This window comes from Neofelis nebulosa, chromosome 4, assembly GCF_028018385.1.
Source record: "Neofelis nebulosa isolate mNeoNeb1 chromosome 4, mNeoNeb1.pri, whole genome shotgun sequence".
Taxonomy (NCBI): Eukaryota; Metazoa; Chordata; class Mammalia; order Carnivora; family Felidae; genus Neofelis; species Neofelis nebulosa.
This window is the reverse complement of record NC_080785.1, coordinates 155,379,826-155,404,275: the sequence shown is the minus strand read 5'-3', so window position 1 is coordinate 155,404,275 and position 24,450 is coordinate 155,379,826. Positions and strand designations below refer to the sequence as shown.

The window sequence follows — 24,450 nt, the reverse complement described above, 5'->3', positions numbered from 1 at the left end:
TCCAGGTGGATCAGTATCAGTAATGAAGGTGGAGTTCCTCAGCTCAAGAAAGAAATCTGATTCTGGTGGCTTAGTCAGTCATTCACCCAATATCTACTGAGTGCCAAGTATGTGCCAGCCACTGTTCTAGATGTGGTTAGACAGAGTAAGAGAGAAAAGGTTCCCGTGTTCACAAAGCTTACATCCTACTGAAGGGGACCACGGTTGGATAGACCGAGGTGAATAGATGGGAATATGCCAGCTAGATGATCCTTTAGGATGTTCAAAAACTTGTTTTCTGGATTTAAGCTATGATATTCACATTTTTCTCAATTTCTCAAAAATGCAATTAATCTGAACCTTACTTTTGTATTTGATTAATGGATTCAACGCATATTTATTGAATACCTTCTCTGCCAGATACTGCTAAACACTGTGATATGATGGTAAGTAGTAGCTCCACATTAACTGGGTAGAGTTGTACAGAAGATGAATTGGGTTCTTCATAGTTGCCTGTGAGGGGAATGTTACCTGTGTTTATCTCCCTAATAACGTGTGAAAGTGGACCAGTGTGTGTATGTAGGAAGCCAGCTAGAGCTGGAATTACTCATGGGGCGATAATGGAGTGTAAACACTAGTGAAGGTCAAGTAAAGATTTGAACTGGGTCTTGAAGAACCAGTACAAATTGAATGGGGGAGGTAGCAGAGAGTGAGTAGAAGGGAGGGAGACTATCCCAGAGGGGCAAATCCTGGAAAAGAGATCCAGTGTCAGGAACAGACCGGAGATTTCAGGGTGCCAATGGGAAGTCATTTATGGTAGAAAAGAGAATGTGAATGATAACAGAATAAGAGATATTGCTGGGTGAGGTCAGTGTGTGGGGGCCTAGATTGGGAATCTATCATTCTAACTAACGGATCATTCGAGGTTCTTAATCAGGGGCTGTTTTTCGCAGATGAATAGACTAGCGCCTTGCTGAGACGGCCCCTTCCGACTCCTACCCAGCACTCTTTCCAACCCTCACGACCCCATCTACAGTCGGCCTGAGGGATGAAGTGGTCACTGTGTTCCGGGCAGAGGTAGTCTTTAACGGGACATCAGGGACTCGGCTGTGTTTTGGAGGGAAACCAGGCCCCGAATCGCGGCCTTCGAGCACGCCATCGAGATGCTCCTCCCGCTTCCTAGAGAGGCAGCGGAGGGACGCGCCCGACAAGGGGCGCGGAGCCGCTGGTGACGCACTACCGGCCGCGCCACTGCTTTTCCGGCCTGGCGGGTAAACCTGCTCCCTGGGCTGGCGCGCACCTGTGGGACAGTAGTTGCCGCCCCGCGGGGAGCCCCCGGACCTCACGGTGAGCGGGCGGGGCCTTCGGGAGGGGAAAGGAGCGGCTCCGGGCGCCCTCGGCTGGGGCGGCGGGCCGACGCTTCTGTAGAAAGCCTGTCCCGACCCCCATCTCCCCCCAGATTGCTGCCTGTGCGTGCGGCCCGGAACTCCCAGCGGCCTCGGCACCGGGCCCTGCACGGAGCAGAAGTCTAAGAACATGGTGGAGGGAATGAACGAATGAGTGATGACTGAGTGATGGGTAGATAGGTGATCAAGAGCTAGGACCCGTGTTCGGAAACGAAACCCCGGGGCTCAGAGTTCTCCGGCTGAGTACCAGCTACTCCCCCCCCCCCACCCCCCCGCCATGAATCTTGCAGCTCAGAAACATTTTTAGGGACCGTCGTAATAGGAAACGGCGGTAGTGTAAAGCGCACCAGGTGGCTAGTCTCGAGTCTCTGAGTCATAATTTTTGAGGCTGCAGAGGCTGTTTCTTGATCTATAAAGTTGGACTTTCCAGTAGTCAGTTGACAGCATGTATGTGATAGCACATATGGAAACGTCGGTGTCTGGCTACACAATTTTACTCTCCGTTACTTGCCGAATATGATCCAGAACTCAGGGGCGGGGCTACAGAATGAGTGACGTTGGAGCCTGCCGACTGCGAAGATGCAGCCAGTCTAGCGCTGGAAGATAGAGATGTGAGCGGCTTTTTGTGATAATATTTTAAACTACACTTATTAACACTTAACATGTATCAGGCACTGTTCGAAGCAGTTGTGCTAATTTATTTGACCTAAACCGTAGTGTATTATCTGTAGTTCTTAATAAGCATGTTGAGATAGGGAAAGACTAGATGACTAAGGACACATTGCTACTAAGTGACCCAAGGTGCAGAAGAGAGATCGACTGTGCTGCTGCAGCCTGCATGAGTAGGTTACTTTTGGCCAACCGACAAATCCAAGAAGGGCTTCAGAGAGGAGTACAGTTAAGTGTGGCCTTATTGAGGGAACTGTCGCTTCAAATTCATCAAAAACCCTACCTGGCTTGCCCATAATCCTTTCTGGCTAATTAGTGAGAGGTAAGGAGGTGGCAGCGAGGAGAAAGCTTATAGGGTTTGAGGAGAGAGCTAGCTCTGTATTACTTTTAACAGGATTAAGCTATTAAAAGTTTCTTTCCTTTTTACCCTTCACCACAATACCTGTCTCTTCCCCAAAACCTGGATTCAGACACATCCTTTTATCGTCTTAAAATCATTGACAGTCAGATTATTCTACACTAGGCATTGGTGGAGACACCTGTACATTCCTTTCTGGGGAATTTGTAGGCAAGGGGTCAGTAGACTATGGCCCACAGGCCAAATTTGGTCTGTCACCTGTTTCTGTAAAAAAAAAAAAAAAAGTCTTCTGAAACACAGCTGAGTTCATTTGTTTATATATTGTCTAGTTCTGTTTTTAAGCTACAAAGGCAAAGTTGAATAGCTATGACAGAGACCGACCATATAGCCCATGAAGCCTAAAATATTTAGTTTTCTAGCCCTTTACAGAAAATATTTGCAGTTTGACATGAACTGCTGACAGTTCAGATGACCCACGCTTGGAGCAGAGGGTTGACACCGAGATGTCTTTTCTTCTCCGTAGATTTTAGTATCAAACATGATAATGCCTGACCCCTGTGGAATGCCTGCCACGCGGAAGACATCTTTATAAATGTTTTATATGAACTAACTCAGTTAAGGATTCACAGAATGTTAAAGCTGAATGGATTCATGGATATTATCTGTTTTGTTAGTTTTGTCAGATAAATAACTAGTCCTTTAGGCCCATTCACATGGGCTGTGACAGCAGTTACTGATTCCCAATTCAGTTCACTTTAATCTTTCTCTGGACAAGAGGCCAATACCGTACCCATTTGGTCTGGCATTTTGATGTTGTTGTTTTTGTTTCTGGTTTTTTTTGGTTGTGAAACCTGTGAGCAAGAACTGTCATTTTTGTTTTATGTGATTGTTTCTCTAACCGTCAAAATAATTCATGCTTGTTGTAGGGAAAGTGAAATATATAGAAGAGTATAAAGGACAAAGGAAAGTAACACCTTAAATGACCCAGGGATCAGTGTGTTAACATTTTGGTGGATTTTCTTCTGTTCTTTGTATTTTGTATATATCTGTGTATTAATAATAGTTTCTGTTTATTGGATGTTTACTTAGTGCTGGTATATGCATGCATATTTTTTATTTTAATGTTTTGCATTCTGGGTTTTTTAAATTTTTAAAGAATGTTTATTTAATTTTGAGAGAGAAACAGAGCACGAGTGGGGGAGGGGCAGAGAGAGAGGGAGACAGAGAATCTGAAGTAGGCTCCAGGCTCTGAGCTGTCAGCACAGAACCCAACTCAGGGCCCGAACCCACAAACTGTGAGATTATGACCTGAGCTGAAGTCAGACGCTTAACCGACTGAGCCACCCAGGTGCCCCCCAAAATGATCTTTTTAAGGTCTTTTCTTCCAGAGTGTAGCTCTTATATTAACAACCATTACATCGGGGCGCCTGGGTGGCGCAGTCGGTTAAGCGTCCGACTTCAGCCAGGTCACGATCTCGCGGTCCGTGAGTTCGAGCCCCGCGTCAGGCTCTGGGCTGATGGCTCGGAGCCTGGAGCCTGTTTCCGATTCTGTGTCTCTCTCTCTCTCTGCCCCTCCCCCGTTCATGCTCTGTCTCTCTGTCCCAAAAATAAATAAATAAATAAAAAAGTTGAAAAAAAAAATTAAAAAAAAAAACAAAAAAAACAACCATTACATCTATATATCAAGACTGATGGTTCCAATTAGTCAGTGAGGTCCAGGTTTTTGAGAGCTGTTAATATGTCCTTGAGCCATTACTGTAGCAGAGTTAAAAGGTGTACCTTTGAAGTTTTAGATTGAGGTTATCAGTTTCATTCATGAGCGAAGGCAGGAGTCCTGAGAATTATATGCTGTATTTCTCTGCAGATTCATTCACTAAAAGGTTCTCCAGTTCCCATACACAAAAGTTTATGAAGTTGCCAGATTCTGCTTCTCTGCCCTCACCCCATTTCAGAACAATAACCACTGAGAATCAATCTTCCTCTGTAACCATTGAGAACCAGATATTGTAATAAGCATTTAGGAATTTTGTAGTGAACAAGACAAACAACCCCTTGACTTCATGACACCTAAGAGACCAGCAGAGCGAATACAACAAAATCAAGCAGGCATTTAGATAATTAAAAAAAAATTTTTTTTTTTAACGTTTTATTTATTTTTGAGACAGAGAGAGACAGAGCATGAACGGGGGAGGAGCAGAGAGAGAGGGAGACACAGAATCGGAAGCAGGCTCCAGGCTCTGAGCCATCTGCCCAGAGTCCGACGCAGGGCTCGAACTCACAGACCTCGAGATCGTGACCTGAGCTGAAGTCGGACGCTTAACCGACTGAGCCACCCAGGCACCCCTAGATAACTTTTCTAAAATCAAATTTATGTAGTTTTCTCTTGTTCCTTTTTTAAAAGTTAAAAAAATTTTTTTTAAATGTTTTGAGAGACAGAGCACAAGTGGGGGAGTGGCAGAGAACAAGGGAGACACAGCATCTGAAGCAGGCTCCAGGCTCTGAGCTGTCAGCACAGAGCCTGATGCGGGGCTCTAACTCACAAACCGGGAGATCGTGACCTGAACTGAAGTTGGACACTTAACTGAAGAAGCCACCCAGGTGTTCCCCTTTTTAAAAAGTTTTAAATATTAATTTCGGTATTGTTAACACAGACTATTCTTTTTCAGGTGTACAATAGAGTGGTTGAACAATTCCATACATTACTCAGTACTCATCATGATAAGTGTACCTTTTTAAAAAAATATATTCATTGTTGAGATAGTGGGAGAGCATGAGTCAGGGAGGGGCAGAGAGGGAGAGAGAGAGAGAGACAGAGACACAGAATCCAAAGCAGGCTCCAGGCTCTGAACTGTCAGCCCAGAGCCTGATGCGGATCTCAAACCCACAAACCATGAGATCATGATCTGAGCCAAAGTTGGACAATTAACTGACTGAGCCACCCAGGCATCCTGATAAGTGTACTCTTTAATCCCTATCACCTATTTCACCCATCCCCCTCCCATCAGCCCTCTAGGAACCATCAGTTTGTTCTCTGTGGTTAAGAGTCTGTTTCTTGGTTTAGCTCTCTCTTTTTTCTTTGCTCATTTTTTAAAAAATGTTTATTTATTTATTTTTGAGGGAGGGAAGGAGAGGGGTAGAGAGAGAAAGAGAGACTCTAAAGCAGGCTCTGTACTGTCAGTGCAGAGCCCGATGTGGGGTTGATCCCACTAACTGTGAGATCATGACCTGATCCGAAATCAAGAGTGGGATGCTCAACCAACTGAGCCACCCAGGTGTCCCTCATTTGTTTTGGTTCTTAAATTCCACATGAGTGAAATCATACGCTATTTGTCTTTCTCTGACTTATTAAACTTAACATACTGTCTAGCTCTATGTTGTTGCAGATGGCAAGATTTTATTTTTTTATGGCTGAGTAATATTCCATTGTGTATATATACATCTTTATCCATTCATCTACTGATGGACACTTAAGCGGCTTCCATTTTTTGGCTATTGTAAATAATGCTGCAATAAACATAGGGGTGCATGTATCACTTTGAATTAGTGTTTTTGTGTTTTTTGGGTAAATACCTAGTAGTATAATTACTGGATCATAGAATAGTTCTATTTTTAACTTTTTGAGGAACCTCCATTCTGTTCCCACAGTGGCTGCACCAGTTTCCATTCCCACCAACAGTGCACGAAGGTTTCTTTTTCTCCACATTGTCTTCAATGTTTGTTTCTTGTGTTTCCGAGTTTTGGTTTTGTATTCTCCTATTTTAACATACTATATTTTCTCATGAATATTCTTTGAAAATAGGACTTTTAAGAGTTATAAAATCTATCATATCGATATGCCATCAATGTTTATTTGCCTGTTGCTTTACAATTATATTAACAGTGTGATCTTTGTACTTAAATTTCTGTGCCTATCGCTGATTATATTTTTTCACTTTTTTCTCTGATTATTGAAGCTGTTTATTCCTACAGGAAAACTTTAAAACATTACACAAAGATAGGCCTTAGGACAAAAGGTTACCATAATCGTATTCTTCAGAGATGATCATGGTTAACAATTTGATACATATTCTTAGAGATTTAAGTTAGTTTTTAAAAAAGAAAGCAAGATGTAGATAATAGGGGAAATTTGGGAAGTAGAAGGGAAAATCATTCATAATATACCATATTACCATAGTGATTGATGATTAATTTTCCTTCTTGACTTTATTCATATGCACATTTTAACATATATGCTTGATAGTATTATGTACTTTAAAATTTGATATCCTGCATGTTTTTCATTTATATAGAGCATATTTTTCCAAATGATCACATATTTTCATTTTTAATTATTTTAATGTCTATATAATTGCCACCACGTGGAAGTACCATGATTTGCTAAGCATCAGTGTCCGTCAGTAGAAAGATTGTGTTTTCCAACAACATTGCAGGGTATTTTTTTTTTTAATGTTTATTTCTGAGACAGAGACAGAGCATGAGTGGGGGAAGGGCAGAGACAGAGAAGGGGGACACACAGAATCCGAAGCAGGCTCCAGGCTCTGAACTGACAGCACAGAGCCTGACGTGGGGCTTGAACCCACAGACCTCGACATCATGACCTGAGCTGAAGCCTGACGCTCAACCCATCCAGGCGCCCCTTTATTTTTTACAGGTAACAAAAGAATACAGCTTTTTTCTTTGAGAAGTTCCTTCTTTCTGAGAAAGTTCTTTTCCTTTTTTCTTTTTTTTTTTTAATTTTTTAATGTTTATTTATTTTCGAGACAGAGAGAGACAGAGCATGAACGGGGGAGGGGCAGAGAGAGAGGGAGACACAGAATCGGAAACAGGCTCCAGGCTCTGAGCTGTCAGCCCAGAGCCTGACGCGGGGCTCGATCTCACTGAGCTCCAAGATCATTGACCTGAGCCGAAGTCGGACGCTCAACTGACTGAGCCACCCAGGCACCCCAGATAGTGAATATTCTTATCTGAGTTCCTGTACCCACAAAATGGTGATCCTGTATTCCAACCGCAACTTAGCCTACAACTTTAAGACCTGATGTATATTGCCAAAGTATCTCTAGGAGAATGGCACTAGTTTACGTTCCCATTGCTGGTATATGAGAAGCTCTTTCCCCATACCTTTGCCAGTCTTTTTTTTTTTTAAACATTTATTTTTATTTTTTGAGAGACATAGAGACAGAGCGTGAGTTGGGGAGGGGCAGAGAGAGAGAGAGAGGGAGTCACAGATTCTGAAGCAGGCTCCAGGCCCTGAGCTGTCAGCACAGAACCCGACCCGGGGCTCAAACTCACGACCCATGAGATCACGATCTGAGCCAAAGTGGGATGCTTAGCCAACTGAGGCACCCAGATGCCCCTGCCAGTCTTGACTTTTAGCACAAAAAAGAAAATTTCCAATTTGACCTAAAAATAGATTCTTTATTCTTTTCAATTTCTTTGATTACCACCAAGATGGAATTTTGTTTTGATAGGTTTATTGGCCTTTTGTATTTTATTTATGTATTTATTTATTTATTGTCTTTTATAATTCTTGCTCTATGTTATACTTTCATATTTTTTATGAGTTCATCTTTTTTCCTTACTCATTAATAAGAAGTCTTTTATCCATTAGGTCCATCTACTCCTTGATGTATAAATCAAAAGTACTTCTCCCAGATTTTTTCTTTTGATTTTATTTGTATTTTGGATATAGAGATTGTTGCTTTCCTGTGACCAGATTTATCAAGTTTTGTCCTTTGTAGTTTGTGTTTTTTTGCATAACGCTTAGGAAAGTCTTCTCTAATCCTAAAGTCAGTCATTTCTTAATATTTTGTGGTTTCACTTTTTGTATGTAACCCTTTAATCAGTTTAGATTTATTTTGGTATATGGTGTGAGGTAGGAATCTTACTAAGTGTTTTTTTCCAGGTAAGCAACAGTTGCAACATAATTCAGAAGCAATCAATTTTTTATGACTAGAAATGCCAATTTTCTCATATATTAAATTCTTTTATTTATTTCTCTTTGGGGATTAGGAATCTCTAAAATCAAAAGCCAGAGTTAAATTTCCTTTTATTTTTATTTTATTTAAAAAAAATTTTAATGTTTATTTCAGAGAGAGAGAGAGAGAGAGAGAGAGAGAGAGAGAGAGAGAGAGAGAATGTGAGCAGGGGAGGGGCAGAGAGAGAGGGAGACACAGAATCTGAGGCAGGCTCCAGGCTCTGAGCTGTCAGCACAGAGCCTGATGCAGGGCTTGAGCTCACGAACTATGAGATCATGACCTGAGCCGAAGTCGGACACTTAACCAACTGAGCCACCCAGGTGCCCCAAACTTCCTTTTAAATATGTAAACTCATTGGTGAGGTTTTCCTAGCCACACTCATTTGTTGGTTTTATCTGTTACTCCCAGGATGTGAATTACTCTCTTTATGACACTTCTCTATTCCAGATATGTAAGTCTAGTTTCTACTTGGATATTTGAAAACTAAATGTATCTTCTTTCTCTCCAGACTAGTGTTCCCATTCTCTCTAAAGGTCACTGTCATCACTCAAGCCCTAAACTGGCAAATTATCTTGACTTCTCCCTCACCCTTACACCTCTCCTAAATATTCATCCAGTCCTGTGGATTTTGTCTCTTAGTTGGTCCAGTCTCTTTACTGGACCGCTGAAACAACCTCCCATGGAAGCTTCCAGCCTTCATCTTGCCTCTCCACCTTCCACCCGTTCATACACAATTTTCCTCTGTGCTATGGGCAGAAGGGTGTGTGGGTTTTTTGTTTTTTGTTTTTTAAACGTTTATTTATTAAAAAAAAAATTTAGGGGCGCCTGGGTGGCTTGGTCGGTTAAGCGTCCGACTACGGCTCAGGTCATGATCTCACGGTCCGTGAGTTCGAGCCCCGCTTCGGGCTCTGTGCTGACAGCTCGGAGCCTGGAGCCTGTTTCGGATTCTGTGTCTCCCTCTCTCTCTGCCCCTCCCCTGTTCCTGCTTTGTCTCTCTCTGTCTCAAAAATAAATAAACGTTAAAAAAAAAATTAAAAAAAAAAATTTAATGTTTATTTTTTGAGAGAAATAGAGCATGAGTAGGGGAGGGGCAGAGAGAGAGGGAGACAGAGAATTCGAAGCAGGCTCCGGGCTCTGAGCTGTCAGCACAGGGCCTGATGTGGGGCTTGAACCCACGAACTGTGAGATCATGACCTGAGTTGAAGTCAGACGCTTAACCAACTGAGCCATCCAGGCACCCCAGTGTTTACTTATTTTTGAGAGAGAAAGAGAGAGTGCAAGTGGGGAATGGGCAGAGAGGAGGGAGACGCAGAGTCCGAAGCAGGCTCCAGGCTCTGTCTGTCAGCACAGAGCCTAATGCGGAGCTCGAACTCATGAACTCTGAAATTGTGACTGGAGCTGAAGTCAGACACTTAACTGTCTGAGCCACCCAGGTGCCCCAGGATATGTTTTTTGTTTAAACAGTAGATATACTCATATTACTTTTTGCCCCCAAACCTTTTCATATTCCTTTTGTGGCTTTCTACTCACTTTCAGGTAAATTCCTTAAACTGTTTTTCAGGGTTGGATTTGATCTGGCTTTTTCTTGCCTCAGGCTTCATGTCTTATTTTTGTGCTTAATAATTTGTCTTACTGGATCTCTTTTTCATTTTTCCAAAGTACTGAGCAGGATTCCTTTTGTGTATCGTTTCATATCTCTGGTATATTCTCTTCTGTCCTTTACCTGTCTCATTCCTTTTTATCTCTTTTTCAGCGAGGCTTTCTTTCCCAGACTACATCAGGGCCCCTCTGCTCTACATTCCAGCATCTCATATTTCTACTTTTGTAATTCCCATAATTGTAACTACACTTTAATGTCTGTCCAGCTGTAATGTAAGTTCTGGGCAGGTCGGGGCACGTCTGACTTTTTCTTCACTGTTTACCTCTGATTGTACTGAAACCCCACTCTACTTCATGGTTCTCTATAGGATTGTGTTGTGGGTTCTTTCTATGCCCCTCTTATAGAATAGGATCAGGAAATCCCAGATAGAATCCTCTTAAACCTTTAAAATTTAGCACAGAGCCACAGGCTTTGGATGAGAATACCACACTACCAGCCTTATGTATTTCAGTAGACTTGTGCCATGCATACATGTGTTTTGAGCACTCGGTTATGGTAAAATCATCTCTCTGTCTTCCTTTTTCCTTGAAATAATGCTTCAGATTCTTCTTTTCATTTCAGGGTTATATGGAGAGACATTTTTGGATGAACAGTTGTGATTAAATATTACGAACATGAGAAACTCTGTACTATGTTTGCAATTTTTTTGTAAGTGAAAAATTATTTCACAGTTTAAATGAATTTTTTTCCCTTTTAAACTGCAGCCTACACTCTTCATGTTGGGCTGTGCCTGAAGAGAAACTGTTGAGTTGATCTGACCTCTGGAAGAAAGGGCAATCAGTATACTTTCAAGTTGTACAAATAGAGTTCCCTCACTGCTGTCCAGCTCCACAGCATATAGTGGAGATGAGTGGATCAGACTTTAAAGCATCAGCTTTACTGTGAGGCCATTTCCCTGTGCAACTTTTGATTATATTGACTTTTTATATGGATTGTTGTGTATAAAGACAGGGCACTAATTAACGTGAATACTTCCATCCGCTTCATAGGTATCATTCTGATTTATTCATCCAGCGCTTGAGTGTTTGCTAATGTGTCAGTCTGGCCGTCACTTTTTATACAGCTGACCATTTGAGGCATTTGTGAAGCTGGAAGGCTGGAAGCCCACTGCAATTTGTGCTGATGCAGTCCCTCTGCTAGCTAGACATTTTGTGTCAGTTAGTAGATCGTGTTCCTAGGCAACCATTCTTTCTCATTTTCCTGTTTACTGGGACAGTGATATCCCCTCCCCCACCTTTTTTCCCCCTATGAGCAGGGCTCCCAGTTTTCCAACTCTGAAGTGTTTTCCTATCAAAGCAAAGAGAAGATTTGTGGATGTTGAATATGCAAGGAGCTGAAGAGCAAGAGCTCGGAAGAGAGGTTTGTCCAGGTGAGTGAGCAAAAGGGAAAACCAGGGGGACAGACAGCGGGACTTTGGGCATTGTATAAGAGAAAGTGACCGAAGCTCAGGAAGGAAGATTACCCTGTGTTTTAGGGATGCTGGGGGGACATTGGGGAAGATGTGGGTGAGCGTCTCCTGGGACCAACTTTCCCCAGTACTCATTTTGGCTCCTTTCCAGCATTCGCTTGTCCATTTGCCCATGGTCCACTCTGAATACAAACCACGCCCTGATCTTCATCGTTTTCCCTGTATTTCTACTGTCTCTGGTTCTCTCACTTCCTCTTCTGTGGGGTACCTTATTAATGGTGGTCACCTTACCCTAACACAGATCTCTTCTACCACTTGTAATTGCATTACTTGCTCTACTTGCTTTTATTGGCCCTTACTTCTATGCCATTATTGAGTCACGTCAGAATTAGGCCCCTGTAACTTCAGGGGCTTCCCCTCTGGCCTGCACGAGAGAGATTCACTGTGATGTCTTCTTTCAGATTTGATGAGCAAGTCTGTTCCAGAGCAGGATGTCTCTGAAATTGATTCACCAGGGATAGTAGCAAAGAGATTACAAGACGATGCATACCAGGATTCTACATTTGGAGAAAAATATGCATGTGAGAGCATGAAGGAAAACCCTTCTGGAGAGGTTCCTGGACCATGTCTTTTCAAAGAAGGAGGTTTTGGGGGAATAACTTTTATCCACAAGGAAGCATCTCCTGAAATGATTAGCCAAGAATATAATTTTGAGAGAAGCTTACTTTTGACTTCAAGCTTTGTTACACGTCTCAGGGTTTCTACACAAGAGAGCCTACATCAGTGGGAGACAAGTAGCATACACACCAATGAGATTTCAGACCAGAGTAAATGTCCAAGCCTCTCTACACAGAAAAAGCCTTGGGAATGTAACGAATGTGGAAAAGCTTTTACTCAGAGCTCATCCCTTACCCAGCATCAGAGGACTCATACTGGAGAGAGGCCCTATGCATGTGAGGAATGTGGGAAAGCCTTTAGTCGTAGCTCCTTCCTTGTTCAACATCAAAGAATTCACACTGGAGTAAAACCATATGGATGTGAGCAGTGTGGGAAAACATTTCGGTGTCGGTCATTTCTTACTCAGCATCAGAGAATCCATACTGGAGAGAAACCTTATAAATGTAATGAATGTGGGAATTCCTTCCGCAATCATTCACATCTCACTGAACATCAGCGAATTCACACTGGAGAGAAACCTTACAAATGTAATCGATGTGGGAAGGCATTCAATCAGAACACACACCTCATTCATCATCAGAGGATTCACACTGGTGAGAAACCTTATTTATGCAATGAGTGTGGCTCTTCTTTTCGTAAACACTCAAATCTTACACAACACCAGAGAATTCACACTGGGGAAAAACCCCATAAATGTGATGAGTGTGGGAAAACTTTTCAAACAAAGGCAAACCTCTCTCAGCATCAGAGAATTCATACTGGAGAGAAACCCTATAAATGTAAGGAATGTGGCAAAGCCTTTTGTCAGAGCCCATCCCTTATTAAACACCAGCGAATTCATACTGGAGAAAAACCTTATAAGTGTAAGGAATGTGGCAAAGCGTTTACTCAGAGCACCCCACTCACTAAACATCAGAGAATTCATACAGGGGAGAGACCGTACAAATGCAGTGAATGTGGTAAAGCCTTCATTCAGAGCATTTGCCTCATTCGGCATCAGAGAAGTCACACTGGAGAAAAACCCTATAAGTGCAATGAATGTGGGAAGGGCTTTAATCAGAATACCTGCCTCACTCAGCATATGAGAATTCATACTGGAGAGAAGCCCTATAAATGTAAAGAATGTGGGAAAGCCTTTGCTCATAGCTCATCTCTTACTGAACATCATAGAACACACACTGGTGAGAAGCTCTATAAATGTAGCGAGTGCGAGAAAACTTTCCGCAAGTATGCACACCTTAGTGAACATTACAGAATTCACACTGGTGAGAAGCCTTATGAATGCATTGAATGTGGAAAATTCTTCAGACATAGTTCAGTCCTTTTCAGACATCAGAAACTTCACAATGGTGAATAACCCTGGCATTCAGGTTATGACAGCTTCTCTAGAAATAGTGACTAGGAATCTGGCTGGGGCCAGGGCGGGGGGCAGGTACATTTCCTGGAGGGAGCACCGACTGTTACACTCAGAAGAGTATTATTTCCAGTTACGGAGGCGGGAGCTTGGAGAATGCAGAGCCTACAGCAGGGCATCTGGGAATTCAGGGTAGAAAGGAAGTTCCCTGCTTTTCAGATGAATCTTTGCTGCTTGCCACTTCTCCTTGTGACTTTCATACCTTGAGGTGCCATTGTTAAGTTAGCACTTGTGTTTCCCTTACTGCACTCCTGCCCCACCTTCCCAGCTTGTGACCTGTGTTCTCTGGCCAGTAGGCTGAGGTGCTTTCCCAAACATTCAGTGTGAAAGTGGCAAGAGTTCTGAGGTAGTGCTAAGTAGCCTCCAGGTATCTGAGGCTGCTTTCAACATGCGATCTGTAGATGTGGTCTCATGAAGGAGAGGCGGAAATAAGGGAAAACAAAGAATCCTTATTCATTCATTCAACAAATAAGGGGGTATGTGGCAAGCACTGGGCTTATGTCTACAGATATGTTAGTGAAGAAGGCTTTTCTCGGGGTGAGGGAGATCTTTCCTGATCCTTTCAAGATGGAAGGCAATTTGGGGCTAAAGTGGAAGTAGGAGGTCAAGACCTTGAGCGATGCCAGTTTGGAAAGGGAGTCAGATCTGCTCAGAGGGCCAGGAAGAGGAATGTCCAAACTTTGTCCCAGAGGAACACTGACTTACCCAGGAGGGACATAGTATGTGCTAGGCTGCTGGTGCTGAGGGACAACGTCCAAACAACTGTTAATGGGTGTTTAGGGAGAAGAAACCATTGGTGATAAAGACAGCCTTTTAGGTTGGCTGGATTCAGGGCTGCCGGACCAGTCCTTAAGAGAATGTTGGTCATTGTAGCGGGGAGGGCTAGGTTTCATTTAATTATGCCATTGGTAGCTATAAACAGATTAGTTAGGTTTCAGATGTTTCCATTTTTATTGGCACTATCTTATTCTTGGATATTTTACCCTTCCCTGTAGGTTAGGTGTAATCAGGGAAACACTGTCATGGGATAAATTTGGAAAGTGTTCTAGAGAGAATTACCTCTTTTTCAAATCCTTGAATGTTGAGACAGCATAGTTAGCCACTGACTATGATGGTATTTTATTCTTTTAAGAGAGAAGGCATGTTTTTTCCCTTTATTTCCTTACTCCCTTTCATGTTCTTCACTGCTACCCAGACCTTGAGCTCTGAGAGATGAGGTGAGGATAGCCGTTGTCTGGTATTTGGAAGAGTTTCTATGCTCTGAAGTTCATACAGTTTTAAAAATAATGACTGTTAAAAACAAAGTCAGTTGATTCTGGAATGGTTGGCTACTTAGAACTCAGTATTAATTTTTTTCCAGAGCAACTGTCTTGTAAGTAGTGGTTTGAGCTATTAATTACCATGAATAGGAACGTGGCAGAAATATCACTCTCTTCCTCTCTAGCTGTGAAGAGTATATTTTCAAAACCTGTCACAGGGCAACTAATAATTGAGTAAATCAATGCTTTATGGACAAAAAAACCCTGTTAAAACTTCATGTTCATGAAAAGTTATATTATTGAAAGGAAATATTGATGTATTTGTACTAAGTGAAAATAACGCTACAGAATTCATTGCTGGCACATACTAAATATGTAATAAATATTTGTTGAATTAATATATTTTAATCAAACTTTGCCCACCAGAAACTTTAGCAACTTCCTGGGTTATGTAGGTGTTTAGAATATTTATACACTACTATCTTTAGAGTCTTGAGTTGAGATTAGAGAGAATTGGGAGAGTTTTCTTAAGGAAGAAATGGGAAATCGAAGGTTGAGACATCTCCAACTTTTTGTTCGAAAGCTTTTTAAAAATAGAATAGACACAACTCTTTTTTAAAATGGTACCACTTTTGGGTACCATTTTCACTTCCTGGGAAAACAGGAAGGAAAGGATCTTGTCATCTTTCCACTCTCCTTATCCCATATTCTCACACTTGCAAATATTTGCTCCTGGCAAAATTCTCTCATTCGCTGGCCAACCATGTGCCTACTTACTCTAGCTTGGCCCCAAATCCTGAAAATGCCCCCTCTGTCAATCTTGTACTCAGTCTTCGTATCCAAGCAGCCACTGTATCCTGCTTACATCTCCTAAATCTCAAAGCCATTTCCATTGCTACTGCTTTAGTCCACTCGCCAGTTTATTTCCTAGACCATTTTCCTATTTTCCCAATCAGTCTTCCAGTTACCCCACTAGGCCGTCTTTCACATTTCTTCTTGATGGTCTTTGAAAGACACAACTAGCAGTGCTGCTGTTACCTCAGAATATTCTAGCCCCTTAAAAGGCATATAAGGGTCCTATGTGGGCCCATGCCTACATCATCATTCTCAGGTGCCATTCCCTGCATTGCATGCTGTTCCATTGTGCAAATTCCGTGATTCCCCATCACTGCTGGACTCAACTTTGGCACCTTTTGCACATCCTGTTTTTATTGCCTCAATATCCTTCCTTCTGCTTGCCTGGGAAGCTCCCCTCTGTCACTTGTGAACGTGCTCATGCAACATCTCCTTTGAAGCTGTGTCTGGCCTCACATATTTTTTATTTTTGTGTTTTATATCTTCATTTTGTTTATCATGTTACATTGTAATGGCTTGTTTACAGATCTTTTCCCACTGAACTATCAGCTCTGTCAAAGCTGGGGCCATGTGATCTTTATTCAGGTTTGTATCCACGGTCCCTGGAATTTAGAGTGTGTTCAGTAAATATTTGTTGAGCTACACTAAAACGTTGAGTCAGACATTTCTCCATGCCTCCCTGCCAGGCTATAACTTAGGTCCACAGTTACCAGCAGAAAGGAGGTGTGGTAAGTATAGGAGCGTGTCCATGAAGTATTTGCCAGGTGCGAGAACTCCAAACCTTTCCCCAAGATACAGATGGTGTGGTTGTATTAAGCAGAGGGTCTCTTAAGAGAAAGTAACCTTTTGTAGCAAAAACCCCCCCAAAACTCCACTTGTTATAAATTAGCCATTTAAATGTCCCATCACAATTGGTTAACCGAGTATTTTCAGACGTCATATTGATGTCAGGGTCAACTGGGAGAGACAAATGCAGCTGTAGAAGCACAGCCACTTCAGCTGGAATATCCCTGAAATAAGCAGGAGCTGAATAGTGATGCTGGCCTGGCAGGAGAGCGATTGAGCTTAATAGCAATCCCAACCATGGAAGCGCTTCCTGAGCTCATGGCTTTCCTTGGCTGGGGATGATAAAGAGCTGGAATATGTTGCTTATTCTCAGTGTGCTGAAATTTAGTATGTGATTTCAGAAGGACATGGCATGAGGCCACATCAGATCCTCAAAACTAATAGAGACAACAGGTGGTTGGACTTGCCCAAGGTCACACCGCTAGTAAGTGTCATGTGAAATTTAAATTCCTGTATCTTTTCTTGCTTTTCCTTCAGATTTCTCTTCATTGGTCATACTTCTGTTCCATGATGCCCCTTTAGTTGTTTATTATAGAGTTGACCACTTAGGGCTCCACTCTTGCTCTGCTTGTGAGGATGGGAGGAGATTGTTTTAAGATTATATTTATTTTTTTTTTCAACGTTTTTTTTTTTTTTATTTTTTTTTATTTTTGGGACAGAGAGAGACAGAGCATGAACGGGGGAGGGGCAGAGAGAGAGGGAGACACAGAATCGGAAACAGGCTCCAGGCTCCGAGCCGTCAGCCCAGAGCCTGACGCGGGGCTCGAACTCACGGACCGCGAGATCGTGACCTGGCTGAAGTCGGACGCTTAACCGACTGCGCCACCCAGGCGCCCCAAGATTATATTTATTTTTAATGTTAATTTTTTTTTTATTTTGAAAGACGGCACAAGTGGGGGAGGGGCAGCAAAGGAGAGGGACACAGAAAGGATCCCAAGCTGACTCTGCACTGCCAGCACACAGTCTAATGTAGGGCTTGAACCCACAAACCGTGAGATCATGACCTGAGCTGAAGTCAGATGCTCCACTGACTGAGCCACCTAGGTGTCCCTTAAGATTTTATTTTTTAAGTAATCTCTATACCCAAGATGGGGCTTGAGCTCACAATCCCAAGATCAAGAGTCACATGCCCTACTGACTGAGACAGCTGGGTGCCCCTGGGAGCTCCTTTTAGATGAAAAAGCTTTTTTGCCCTCAGACCTTCCTGTGTGTGAGTGTGAGAAATAAAATGGTTTTGCATTTTGATTTTGCCTTTATTTGTACATAATGCAGAAGTGTAGCTTTGACCTCAGGTGGCTTCGGTTTCACTCTCCTTCAGCTACTGGCCACCACAGGACTAAGGTCATTTTAGTTTTGTGGAATGGTTTTGGTGTTCACTTCCTCCCTCACCCCCTTCCATTTTCTACCTCTTTGAAGAAGCTCAGCCCAAATTATGTTAAGCCCCAGATTCATATTTCCAGTAAATTGCTCTGCCTAGGGTACCCCACTCTAGTTAGTTGCCACACAACAGAGCCTGCTGAGTTAGATTCTTTGAAGCCTAAAAGTTAAGGAAAAATGGTTTGGCCTAGGCTCTTTGGCCTGTGGGATGTTAGGGCTTGCAGGGGAAGAACTTGCTACCTGATTTCAAACATGTGCTGAGAATGTGACACTTGGTAAAAACTAAGGGGAGCCCAACATTATTGTTCCCTGGCATGTCAGCTGACAGTTCTACAAAGGGTTCTTTTTTAGCTGTACATGGTTAGCGATGACCGTAGTACTGGGCATCTCCACTCCTAATTTCAGCCTCCTGAGGGGACTTCATTTTGGTAAAACAGCCAGGCTGGAAGTTTGAGCAGATAACTTCTCTGCTGCATCTCATTCATTTGTTTCAAGTGTTTAACCCCCTATGAATTAGCCACTAGGGATATGGTGAGCAGACAGCCCTATTTTCCAGGGCTTGCAGATCAAACGCCTGGAAGTGGATCACGTGCCCTATTACCCCGCCTGAAAGCGGATTAGGTGCCCTGCTGCCCTTCATCCCGGGAATACACTGTCAAGAGGTGCCTGGATGTGCAAGTACTTCCTGAAGGAGTCCTAGGCAAGACCTGAAGTTTTGCAGCGGGGGGACCGGGGCCTTGCCTTGAGGGCTGGGAAGGTCCCTTGAAGCCAATGCTGAACAAAGAGGGCTGCTGGGATTTGCGGAGCACGATGGGATGCACATTTACCGAACTCTTCTGAAGTGCCAGGAGGTCTTAGTAGTAACACATACTGACTCCATTTAATATTCATGATAACCTTATGAAATTTGGTACCACTATTCAATTTTAGAAGTCAGGAAACAGGGACAGAGAGGTAAGTAAAGTAACTTGCCCAAGTTTACACGCTGAGAATCCGGGACTTAAGCTGAAAACAGACCTATTCTTTCGGCCAACTGTTGAACAAAGATCCTTAAGCAGAGTGTGTTTGGGGCTCCTGTGAGGAGGCCAATTTTCTGGCAGGTGAGAATGTAAGGAAGGCTTACGCCCGCTTTGTGAAACCCTTGGGAAGACCTCCAAAAGGCAGTGACGTGGAAGAGTTTTTAGGAGATAAATATGGCCAGGTTGCAGAATGAGTAATAAGAACGCCTCGTTGGCCGGCCACCAGCCTCTCACCCTTTTGGTGTCCTTACAGTGGGAGGGAGCCTGGTGCGGTGGGTTTGCGGGCTGTTTCCGCAGCGGCGGCTCCCGAGTCCGGCTGAAGCCTGGCTCTGAGCCGGGGAGGAAGCAGCGAGAGAAAGCCGCTCCCGCCTTCCTAGAGAGGAGACCGGCGGTTCCAGTGGTTCCGACCGGCGCGGGCTGCTGACGTCACGCCCGCCCGGCGCGGCCTGGGCGGCGTCCAGGCTGCCTGGGAGCGTCCCGACGCCGAGTGTCGGGCCGTGCGACGGGCCGTGCCGCGGACAGCAGCCGGGGAGTTGAGTCGGCCGTGCCGGGCTGCGGTGATCTCGTCGCGGCGCCACCCTCCGAGCCGGGGCCGGCCCCCCGCAGCGCCTCTTCCTTCCCGGCGCGCGGGAACCTTTGGAGCGGGGGTCGGGCGCCGCCAGCGGGGGCCGGCTTGCCCTGAAGAGGGAAAGGAGAAGGCTGTTCGAGAGCCCTGGTCTGGGAGTCGGGAGACCCGGGTTCCATTTGTATGTACTTGAGGGAGGAAGCGAACTTCTGGGTGCGTCGCTTTTCTGGTTTCCAGAAGCGAATGCTATTCCTTGCTTTTCCAGTTGGCAGAGTTGCGTGGGTTGAATGAGTATAGGTGAGGGTTTGCAATTTTCTTTAAGTTTTTATTCTCTAATAGCAACAAAATAGGTACTATATGAAGACACGTTTAGCAGCAGGTCCTATTTGTTGAAGGCATTTTCCTGAATACTTCCATGTATTGACTAATTCATGCATCATCACAACCCTTTGAAGTAGTTATTGTCAACGCCAGCCATGTAACCTTTGAAAACAGATCTCAGAAAGGTTAAGTAATTTACCCAAGATCACTTGTCTCATAAATGGTAGAACAGGGATTCAAACCCAGAGGAGCCAATGGCATACTTCAAGTTTAGTGGAGGAAGACATTTTATCAGAGCATCAAACCAGTGGAAAGTGCTACAATAGAGCCATGTGAAATCCTTTGGGAATCTAGAGGAGAAAGGGCATTGCAAGTCAAAAATTTTTCACCAACGAGAAGTGTACAGTTCACATTTTAGCTGAATATTAAAGTTGAGCAGCAGTTTGAATTCATTTGTTCAGTGTCAAATAGAAGGTGTTTGTGGATTGGGACCGATTAGACTGGTAACCAGATCCGCGTCTTTTGCTAGAGTGTTCTTTCCATTCAGAGGGAGTTCTTAAAACCTTTCCTCTGAAGAGGGGTCCTGAACATCTTCTATAAGACTCCCCTAAAAGACTTCCCCTGTCCTTTCTTGGAGTTTCTGCTTTACAGAGATGCAGTCTTAACTTTGGATTGTGGGAAGATAACTGTAGGGGAGTTTCCTTGCTGTTGACTCAGCCTCTTCTCAAGAAGAGCTGATCTCACTGTTTGATGCATAGTGACTGCTCAATCAGTATTTTCCAAGTAAATGAATTCAATAAGCAGCCTCAACCACAGACGGACTGGACCTGAGGTTTTTGCTCTTTTCCCATCTGTTTTTAGAATCAAAGGATCACTGAATGTTTGTACTAGTTTTCCACTTTCATTTCAGATACGAAAACAAATCACAGATGAAACCAAGTGACTAGCTTCAGGTCATTGAACAAGTTAGTGGCAGAGCCCAGACGAGAATCAGGCCAGTGTTTGTTGTAATGTCCTCTACTGTAGCCCCAGTTTTTGGCTTTTGAAGTCAACGGCTTTTCCAGTAGGTTTGGGCTGGGGGCGGAGAGGTGGGGGCGGGGGGGGGGAGGGCTTCGGTTCCAACCTTATCTCCTGTGGAGGAATGTTTACCCCAGGATAGTCCTTAGGAGCACCTGCCCCCTTTCTTTGTGCACTGTCAGGTCTCTCAGAAGACTACCCACTTACTGATTTTTGTCATCGGTAATACTCTTTTCAGGAGAATAATGATATTCTTCATTCAGACTTAAAATAGTTATTTGGTTAGGGATGGGCTATTCCTGAGTTCCTCTGAATCCAGCAGCTGACAATTTCTGGGTGCTTTTTTCTCCTTTCTCCATGCCTTAGATTTCTGCCCTCCCTCAAGAGAAGGTTCCAGGAGACAAACCAGTGTCGCTTGTGTTCCTAACAGCTTATCTCTGGGTAAGTGAAATCTAACTCAAGAGCCCACGATGGGTTGTTACGGGGGTGCTCATTCGGAAGTGGTGGCAGAGCTACAGTGGGACCCACCAGTGACCACCACACCTAAACGCTGCAGACTGAAAACACAGAACCACCCTGAAATGGGCCCACCTTATTCAAATCAGAGAATGTACTAATTGTGTATCACATGTACTTAAACTGTAGCAAGAGCAGCTACCCCTTCTGCAGTTATCTGGTAGAACATCTGGCAGCTTCACTGAACTGCTTGGTATAATGCCTTAATGGTGCACCAGTGAGAAAACTGGCAGTACATTACTGGAAGACCCATCACAAAGGTGATTTAAGTGTCTCCTCAGGGAATATGAATGGGCTCCCGGCTCCGTTTGGCACAAGAGTCTAAGTAATAGCAACTTCTGTTCTTGTGCATCAGAAGGCAAGGTGGAGGGGCGCCTGGGTGGCGCAGTCGGTTAAGCGTCCGACTTCAGCCAGGTCACGATCTCGCGGTCCGTGAGTTCGAGCCCCGCGTCAGGCTCTGGGCTGATGGCTCGGAGCCTGGAGCCTGTTTCCGATTCTGTGTCTCCCTCTTTCTCTGCCCCTCCCCCGTTCATGCTCTGTCTCTCTCTGTCCCAAAAATAAATAAAAAAAACGTTGAAAAAAAAAATTAAAAAAAAAAAAGGCAAGATGGAGCCTGGGATCTGTTAAATTCAGTAAGAAAAGCACTGTCTGAACTGGATTCATAGGTTATGGGAACTCTATGAATAGATTGTGACTATGGTCTGAAGGATTCAGTGTAGTTTAATATGTATGCATAATATATGTACACATGCATATGCCTAGAAGAAAGGTCATCAAAAAACCAACTGTGTTTTCACTAGGTGGTGGGATTTCAAGTAGTTTCCTTTGTGGACTGTTTTAGAAGGAGCATACATTGTTTGTATCTGTAATAAACAAAACGAAACAAAACTTTTTGAGACAATAAAAATAAAGGAAAGAAAAGTGTGGTTAGAGTTTGGGTGTTATGTTTCACTATTGAAACCATATGGGGTTAATCTTTGTATACAGCATATCTATACTGGAAGTTTATACAGAAGATAAAGATGATACAGTCAGGAAAAATATTCAATATATTTAACCACCAGTGTGGTACAGTAATGCCCAATCAGATCAGTCTCTGATTTTATACAATTTGTGCAGAGATCCCAGTGTGTCCCAACTCTCAGCCCCAGTAGATCCGTATGGACCAAGAAAAAATGATCCTGAAGACACATTCTTTACTGGGAAAAAAATGAATAAATAAAAGCAAATAGCAGAGCAGCAGAACCTATAGAACAATTTTATTTATGCAGAAAGAAGCAAATGGTATGTGTATAAAAATATATAGAAAAAAGATTGAATGAATCTACTCCAAACTTGATAATCTCTGGGAAGGGATTGGGTTTGTTTGGGTAGGGTGGGCAGTGATAAAAAATGACTAATTTATCCTACATACTTTTATATTATATTATTTGAATATTTTATTTTTTTTTTTTTTTTTTTTTTTTTTTTTTTTTTTTTTTTTTTTTTTTTAATTTATTTTTGGGACAGAGAGAGACAGAGCATGAACGGGGGAGGGGCAGAGAGAGAGGGAGACACAGAATCGGAAACAGGCTCCAGGCTCTGAGCCATCAGCCCAGAGCCTGACGCGGGGCTCGAACTCACGGACCGCGAGATCGTGACCTGGCTGAAGTCGGACGCTTAACCGACTGCGCCACCCAGGCGCCCCTATTATTTGAATATTTTAAAGTGAGGATGTATTCATATGTAACTTATATTTAAAAATTGAAATAAAAAGTGGCCTCAGAGAAGAAGAATGTGTCAGTGTCTTCAGCACCATCCAGGGAGGAGGTTGCTAATGTGTGGCACATGAATATCTGTTCTCAGATTCTGTGCCCTTATTCAGAGCATCGGGATTTCAAAGTCTGATGCCAGTAAGATCATCTAAATACTTCTCTTTCTCCAGTTCTAAGGAGTGTCCTGATGACAATGATTTGGTTCCCATGCAGTTTTTCTGTAGTGGAGAGAATGTGTCAACTAGCTGGACATACAGCATATCAATTTCTCATTATAGATCAGCAAAGTGACTTTCTGTTTTCTGTATCATCTTGTGAATTTGATTAGTATACATCACATTCTGAAGCACTTTAAAGCGTCACAGGTGAGGCTGGGTTCTGGACCATGATGGTATAGTCAAGTTACTGTCCAATGGGAATCTCTTCCCCAAGGACCACCCCTATCCTAATTTTTCTCTAAACAAAACAATGATATCTTACTTGCTTTCAGTAAGCAAGGCTCTAGTTTTTAAACCTAAAGATCTTCCAGTTAGACACAGGGGAGAGCTACAGATGCTGAGTTTTGGAGAGAGAGGTCCAAAGAGACACCTATCAAGGTGAGTGAATAGGAAGGATTGGGATGATGGACCCGGTAAAAGTAACAGCCTGGAATACCTTTGAAATCTTAAAAGAGAAACTCTAATTGTCACTAGACAATGATGTAAACTTGTACTTTTCTCAAGCAGCACGAGCAAGACATTGCTTATAGGTATCCTAAGGAAATGGAATTACTTTTCATCTGTTTTTTGAGGAGTAGAGACTTTAGGTAGGTAGTACTTTTCCCTAACGGTTTACCCAAGATTAGAATACTTATCCTTTTCACATTCTACTATTTATCACTCTGGATCATCCTAAATTACCTGGATTAATTTTTAGTACTTGAGTGTTTCAGAATCAATCACAATAGGGAATTGTATAGATTTCCCAAGGTATGTCACTACTTAATTTCTTCTATTATCTAATCTTCTCCCCAGGTTATCGTGATCTGTATATATTATTGAGAAGAGGATAAAATCAAGATTCTACAATGCAGGTCCCTTGTTCTGCACAGAGGACATCTTCCTTCATGATTTTTTTTTCAGGCAAGAAGACCAAGCCTGATGTAACAAACAGTGTTAAGTGACTTGTGGAAGATGACGAGGATGTCGAGGGTCAGGGAACCTGGTCATCAGGGGTTTACAATTGGAGAAGGTGACGATACATGCCGGACAAGGAAGAGGAGGGGCATCCTGCAGGAATGCCTGAGAGTACAGTACATGCACACATACACACAGAACATTCCCAGGACAGTGTTACTGTAACCATAGTCATCTTTGAGAATGTACCTTGTAAGTA

General features: G+C 43.1%; 1 protein-coding gene across 5 annotated transcripts; it reads left to right on the top strand.

Annotated features, from left to right (window-relative positions):
• The first annotated feature begins 1,226 nt into the window (after positions 1–1,226).
• ZNF502 (zinc finger protein 502) lies at positions 1,227–24,323 on the top strand. Of its 5 annotated transcripts, none has more exons than XM_058727286.1 (4): positions 9,468–11,416; positions 11,917–12,726; positions 21,173–21,247; positions 24,198–24,323. In XM_058727286.1, exons 1-4 carry the CDS (start codon positions 11,362–11,364, stop codon positions 24,236–24,238), a joined length of 981 nt encoding a protein of 326 aa, XP_058583269.1. In that variant the 5' UTR covers positions 9,468–11,361; the 3' UTR covers positions 24,239–24,323. The 5 variants fall into 5 exon arrangements, with proteins under 5 accessions (XP_058583267.1, XP_058583268.1, XP_058583265.1 ...); XM_058727287.1 differs by lacking the exon at positions 24,198–24,323 and adding an exon at positions 24,090–24,194; XM_058727284.1 differs by lacking the exons at positions 21,173–21,247; positions 24,198–24,323 and adding an exon at positions 1,227–1,326 and having other exon boundaries at positions 11,303–11,416; positions 11,917–15,204.
• The last annotated feature ends 127 nt before the right edge of the window (positions 24,324–24,450 follow it).

Bases quoted from the DNA above. Each gene is read 5' to 3' on its own strand.
- ZNF502 (XM_058727284.1), top strand. From the start codon at position 11,362: ATGTTGAATATGCAAGGAGCTGAAGAGCAAGAGCTCGGAAGAGAGGTT. The intron at 11,417-11,916 runs GTGAGTGAGCAA...GTCTTCTTTCAG, and splicing joins CGGAAGAGAGGTTTGTCCAG to ATTTGATGAGCAAGTCTGTT.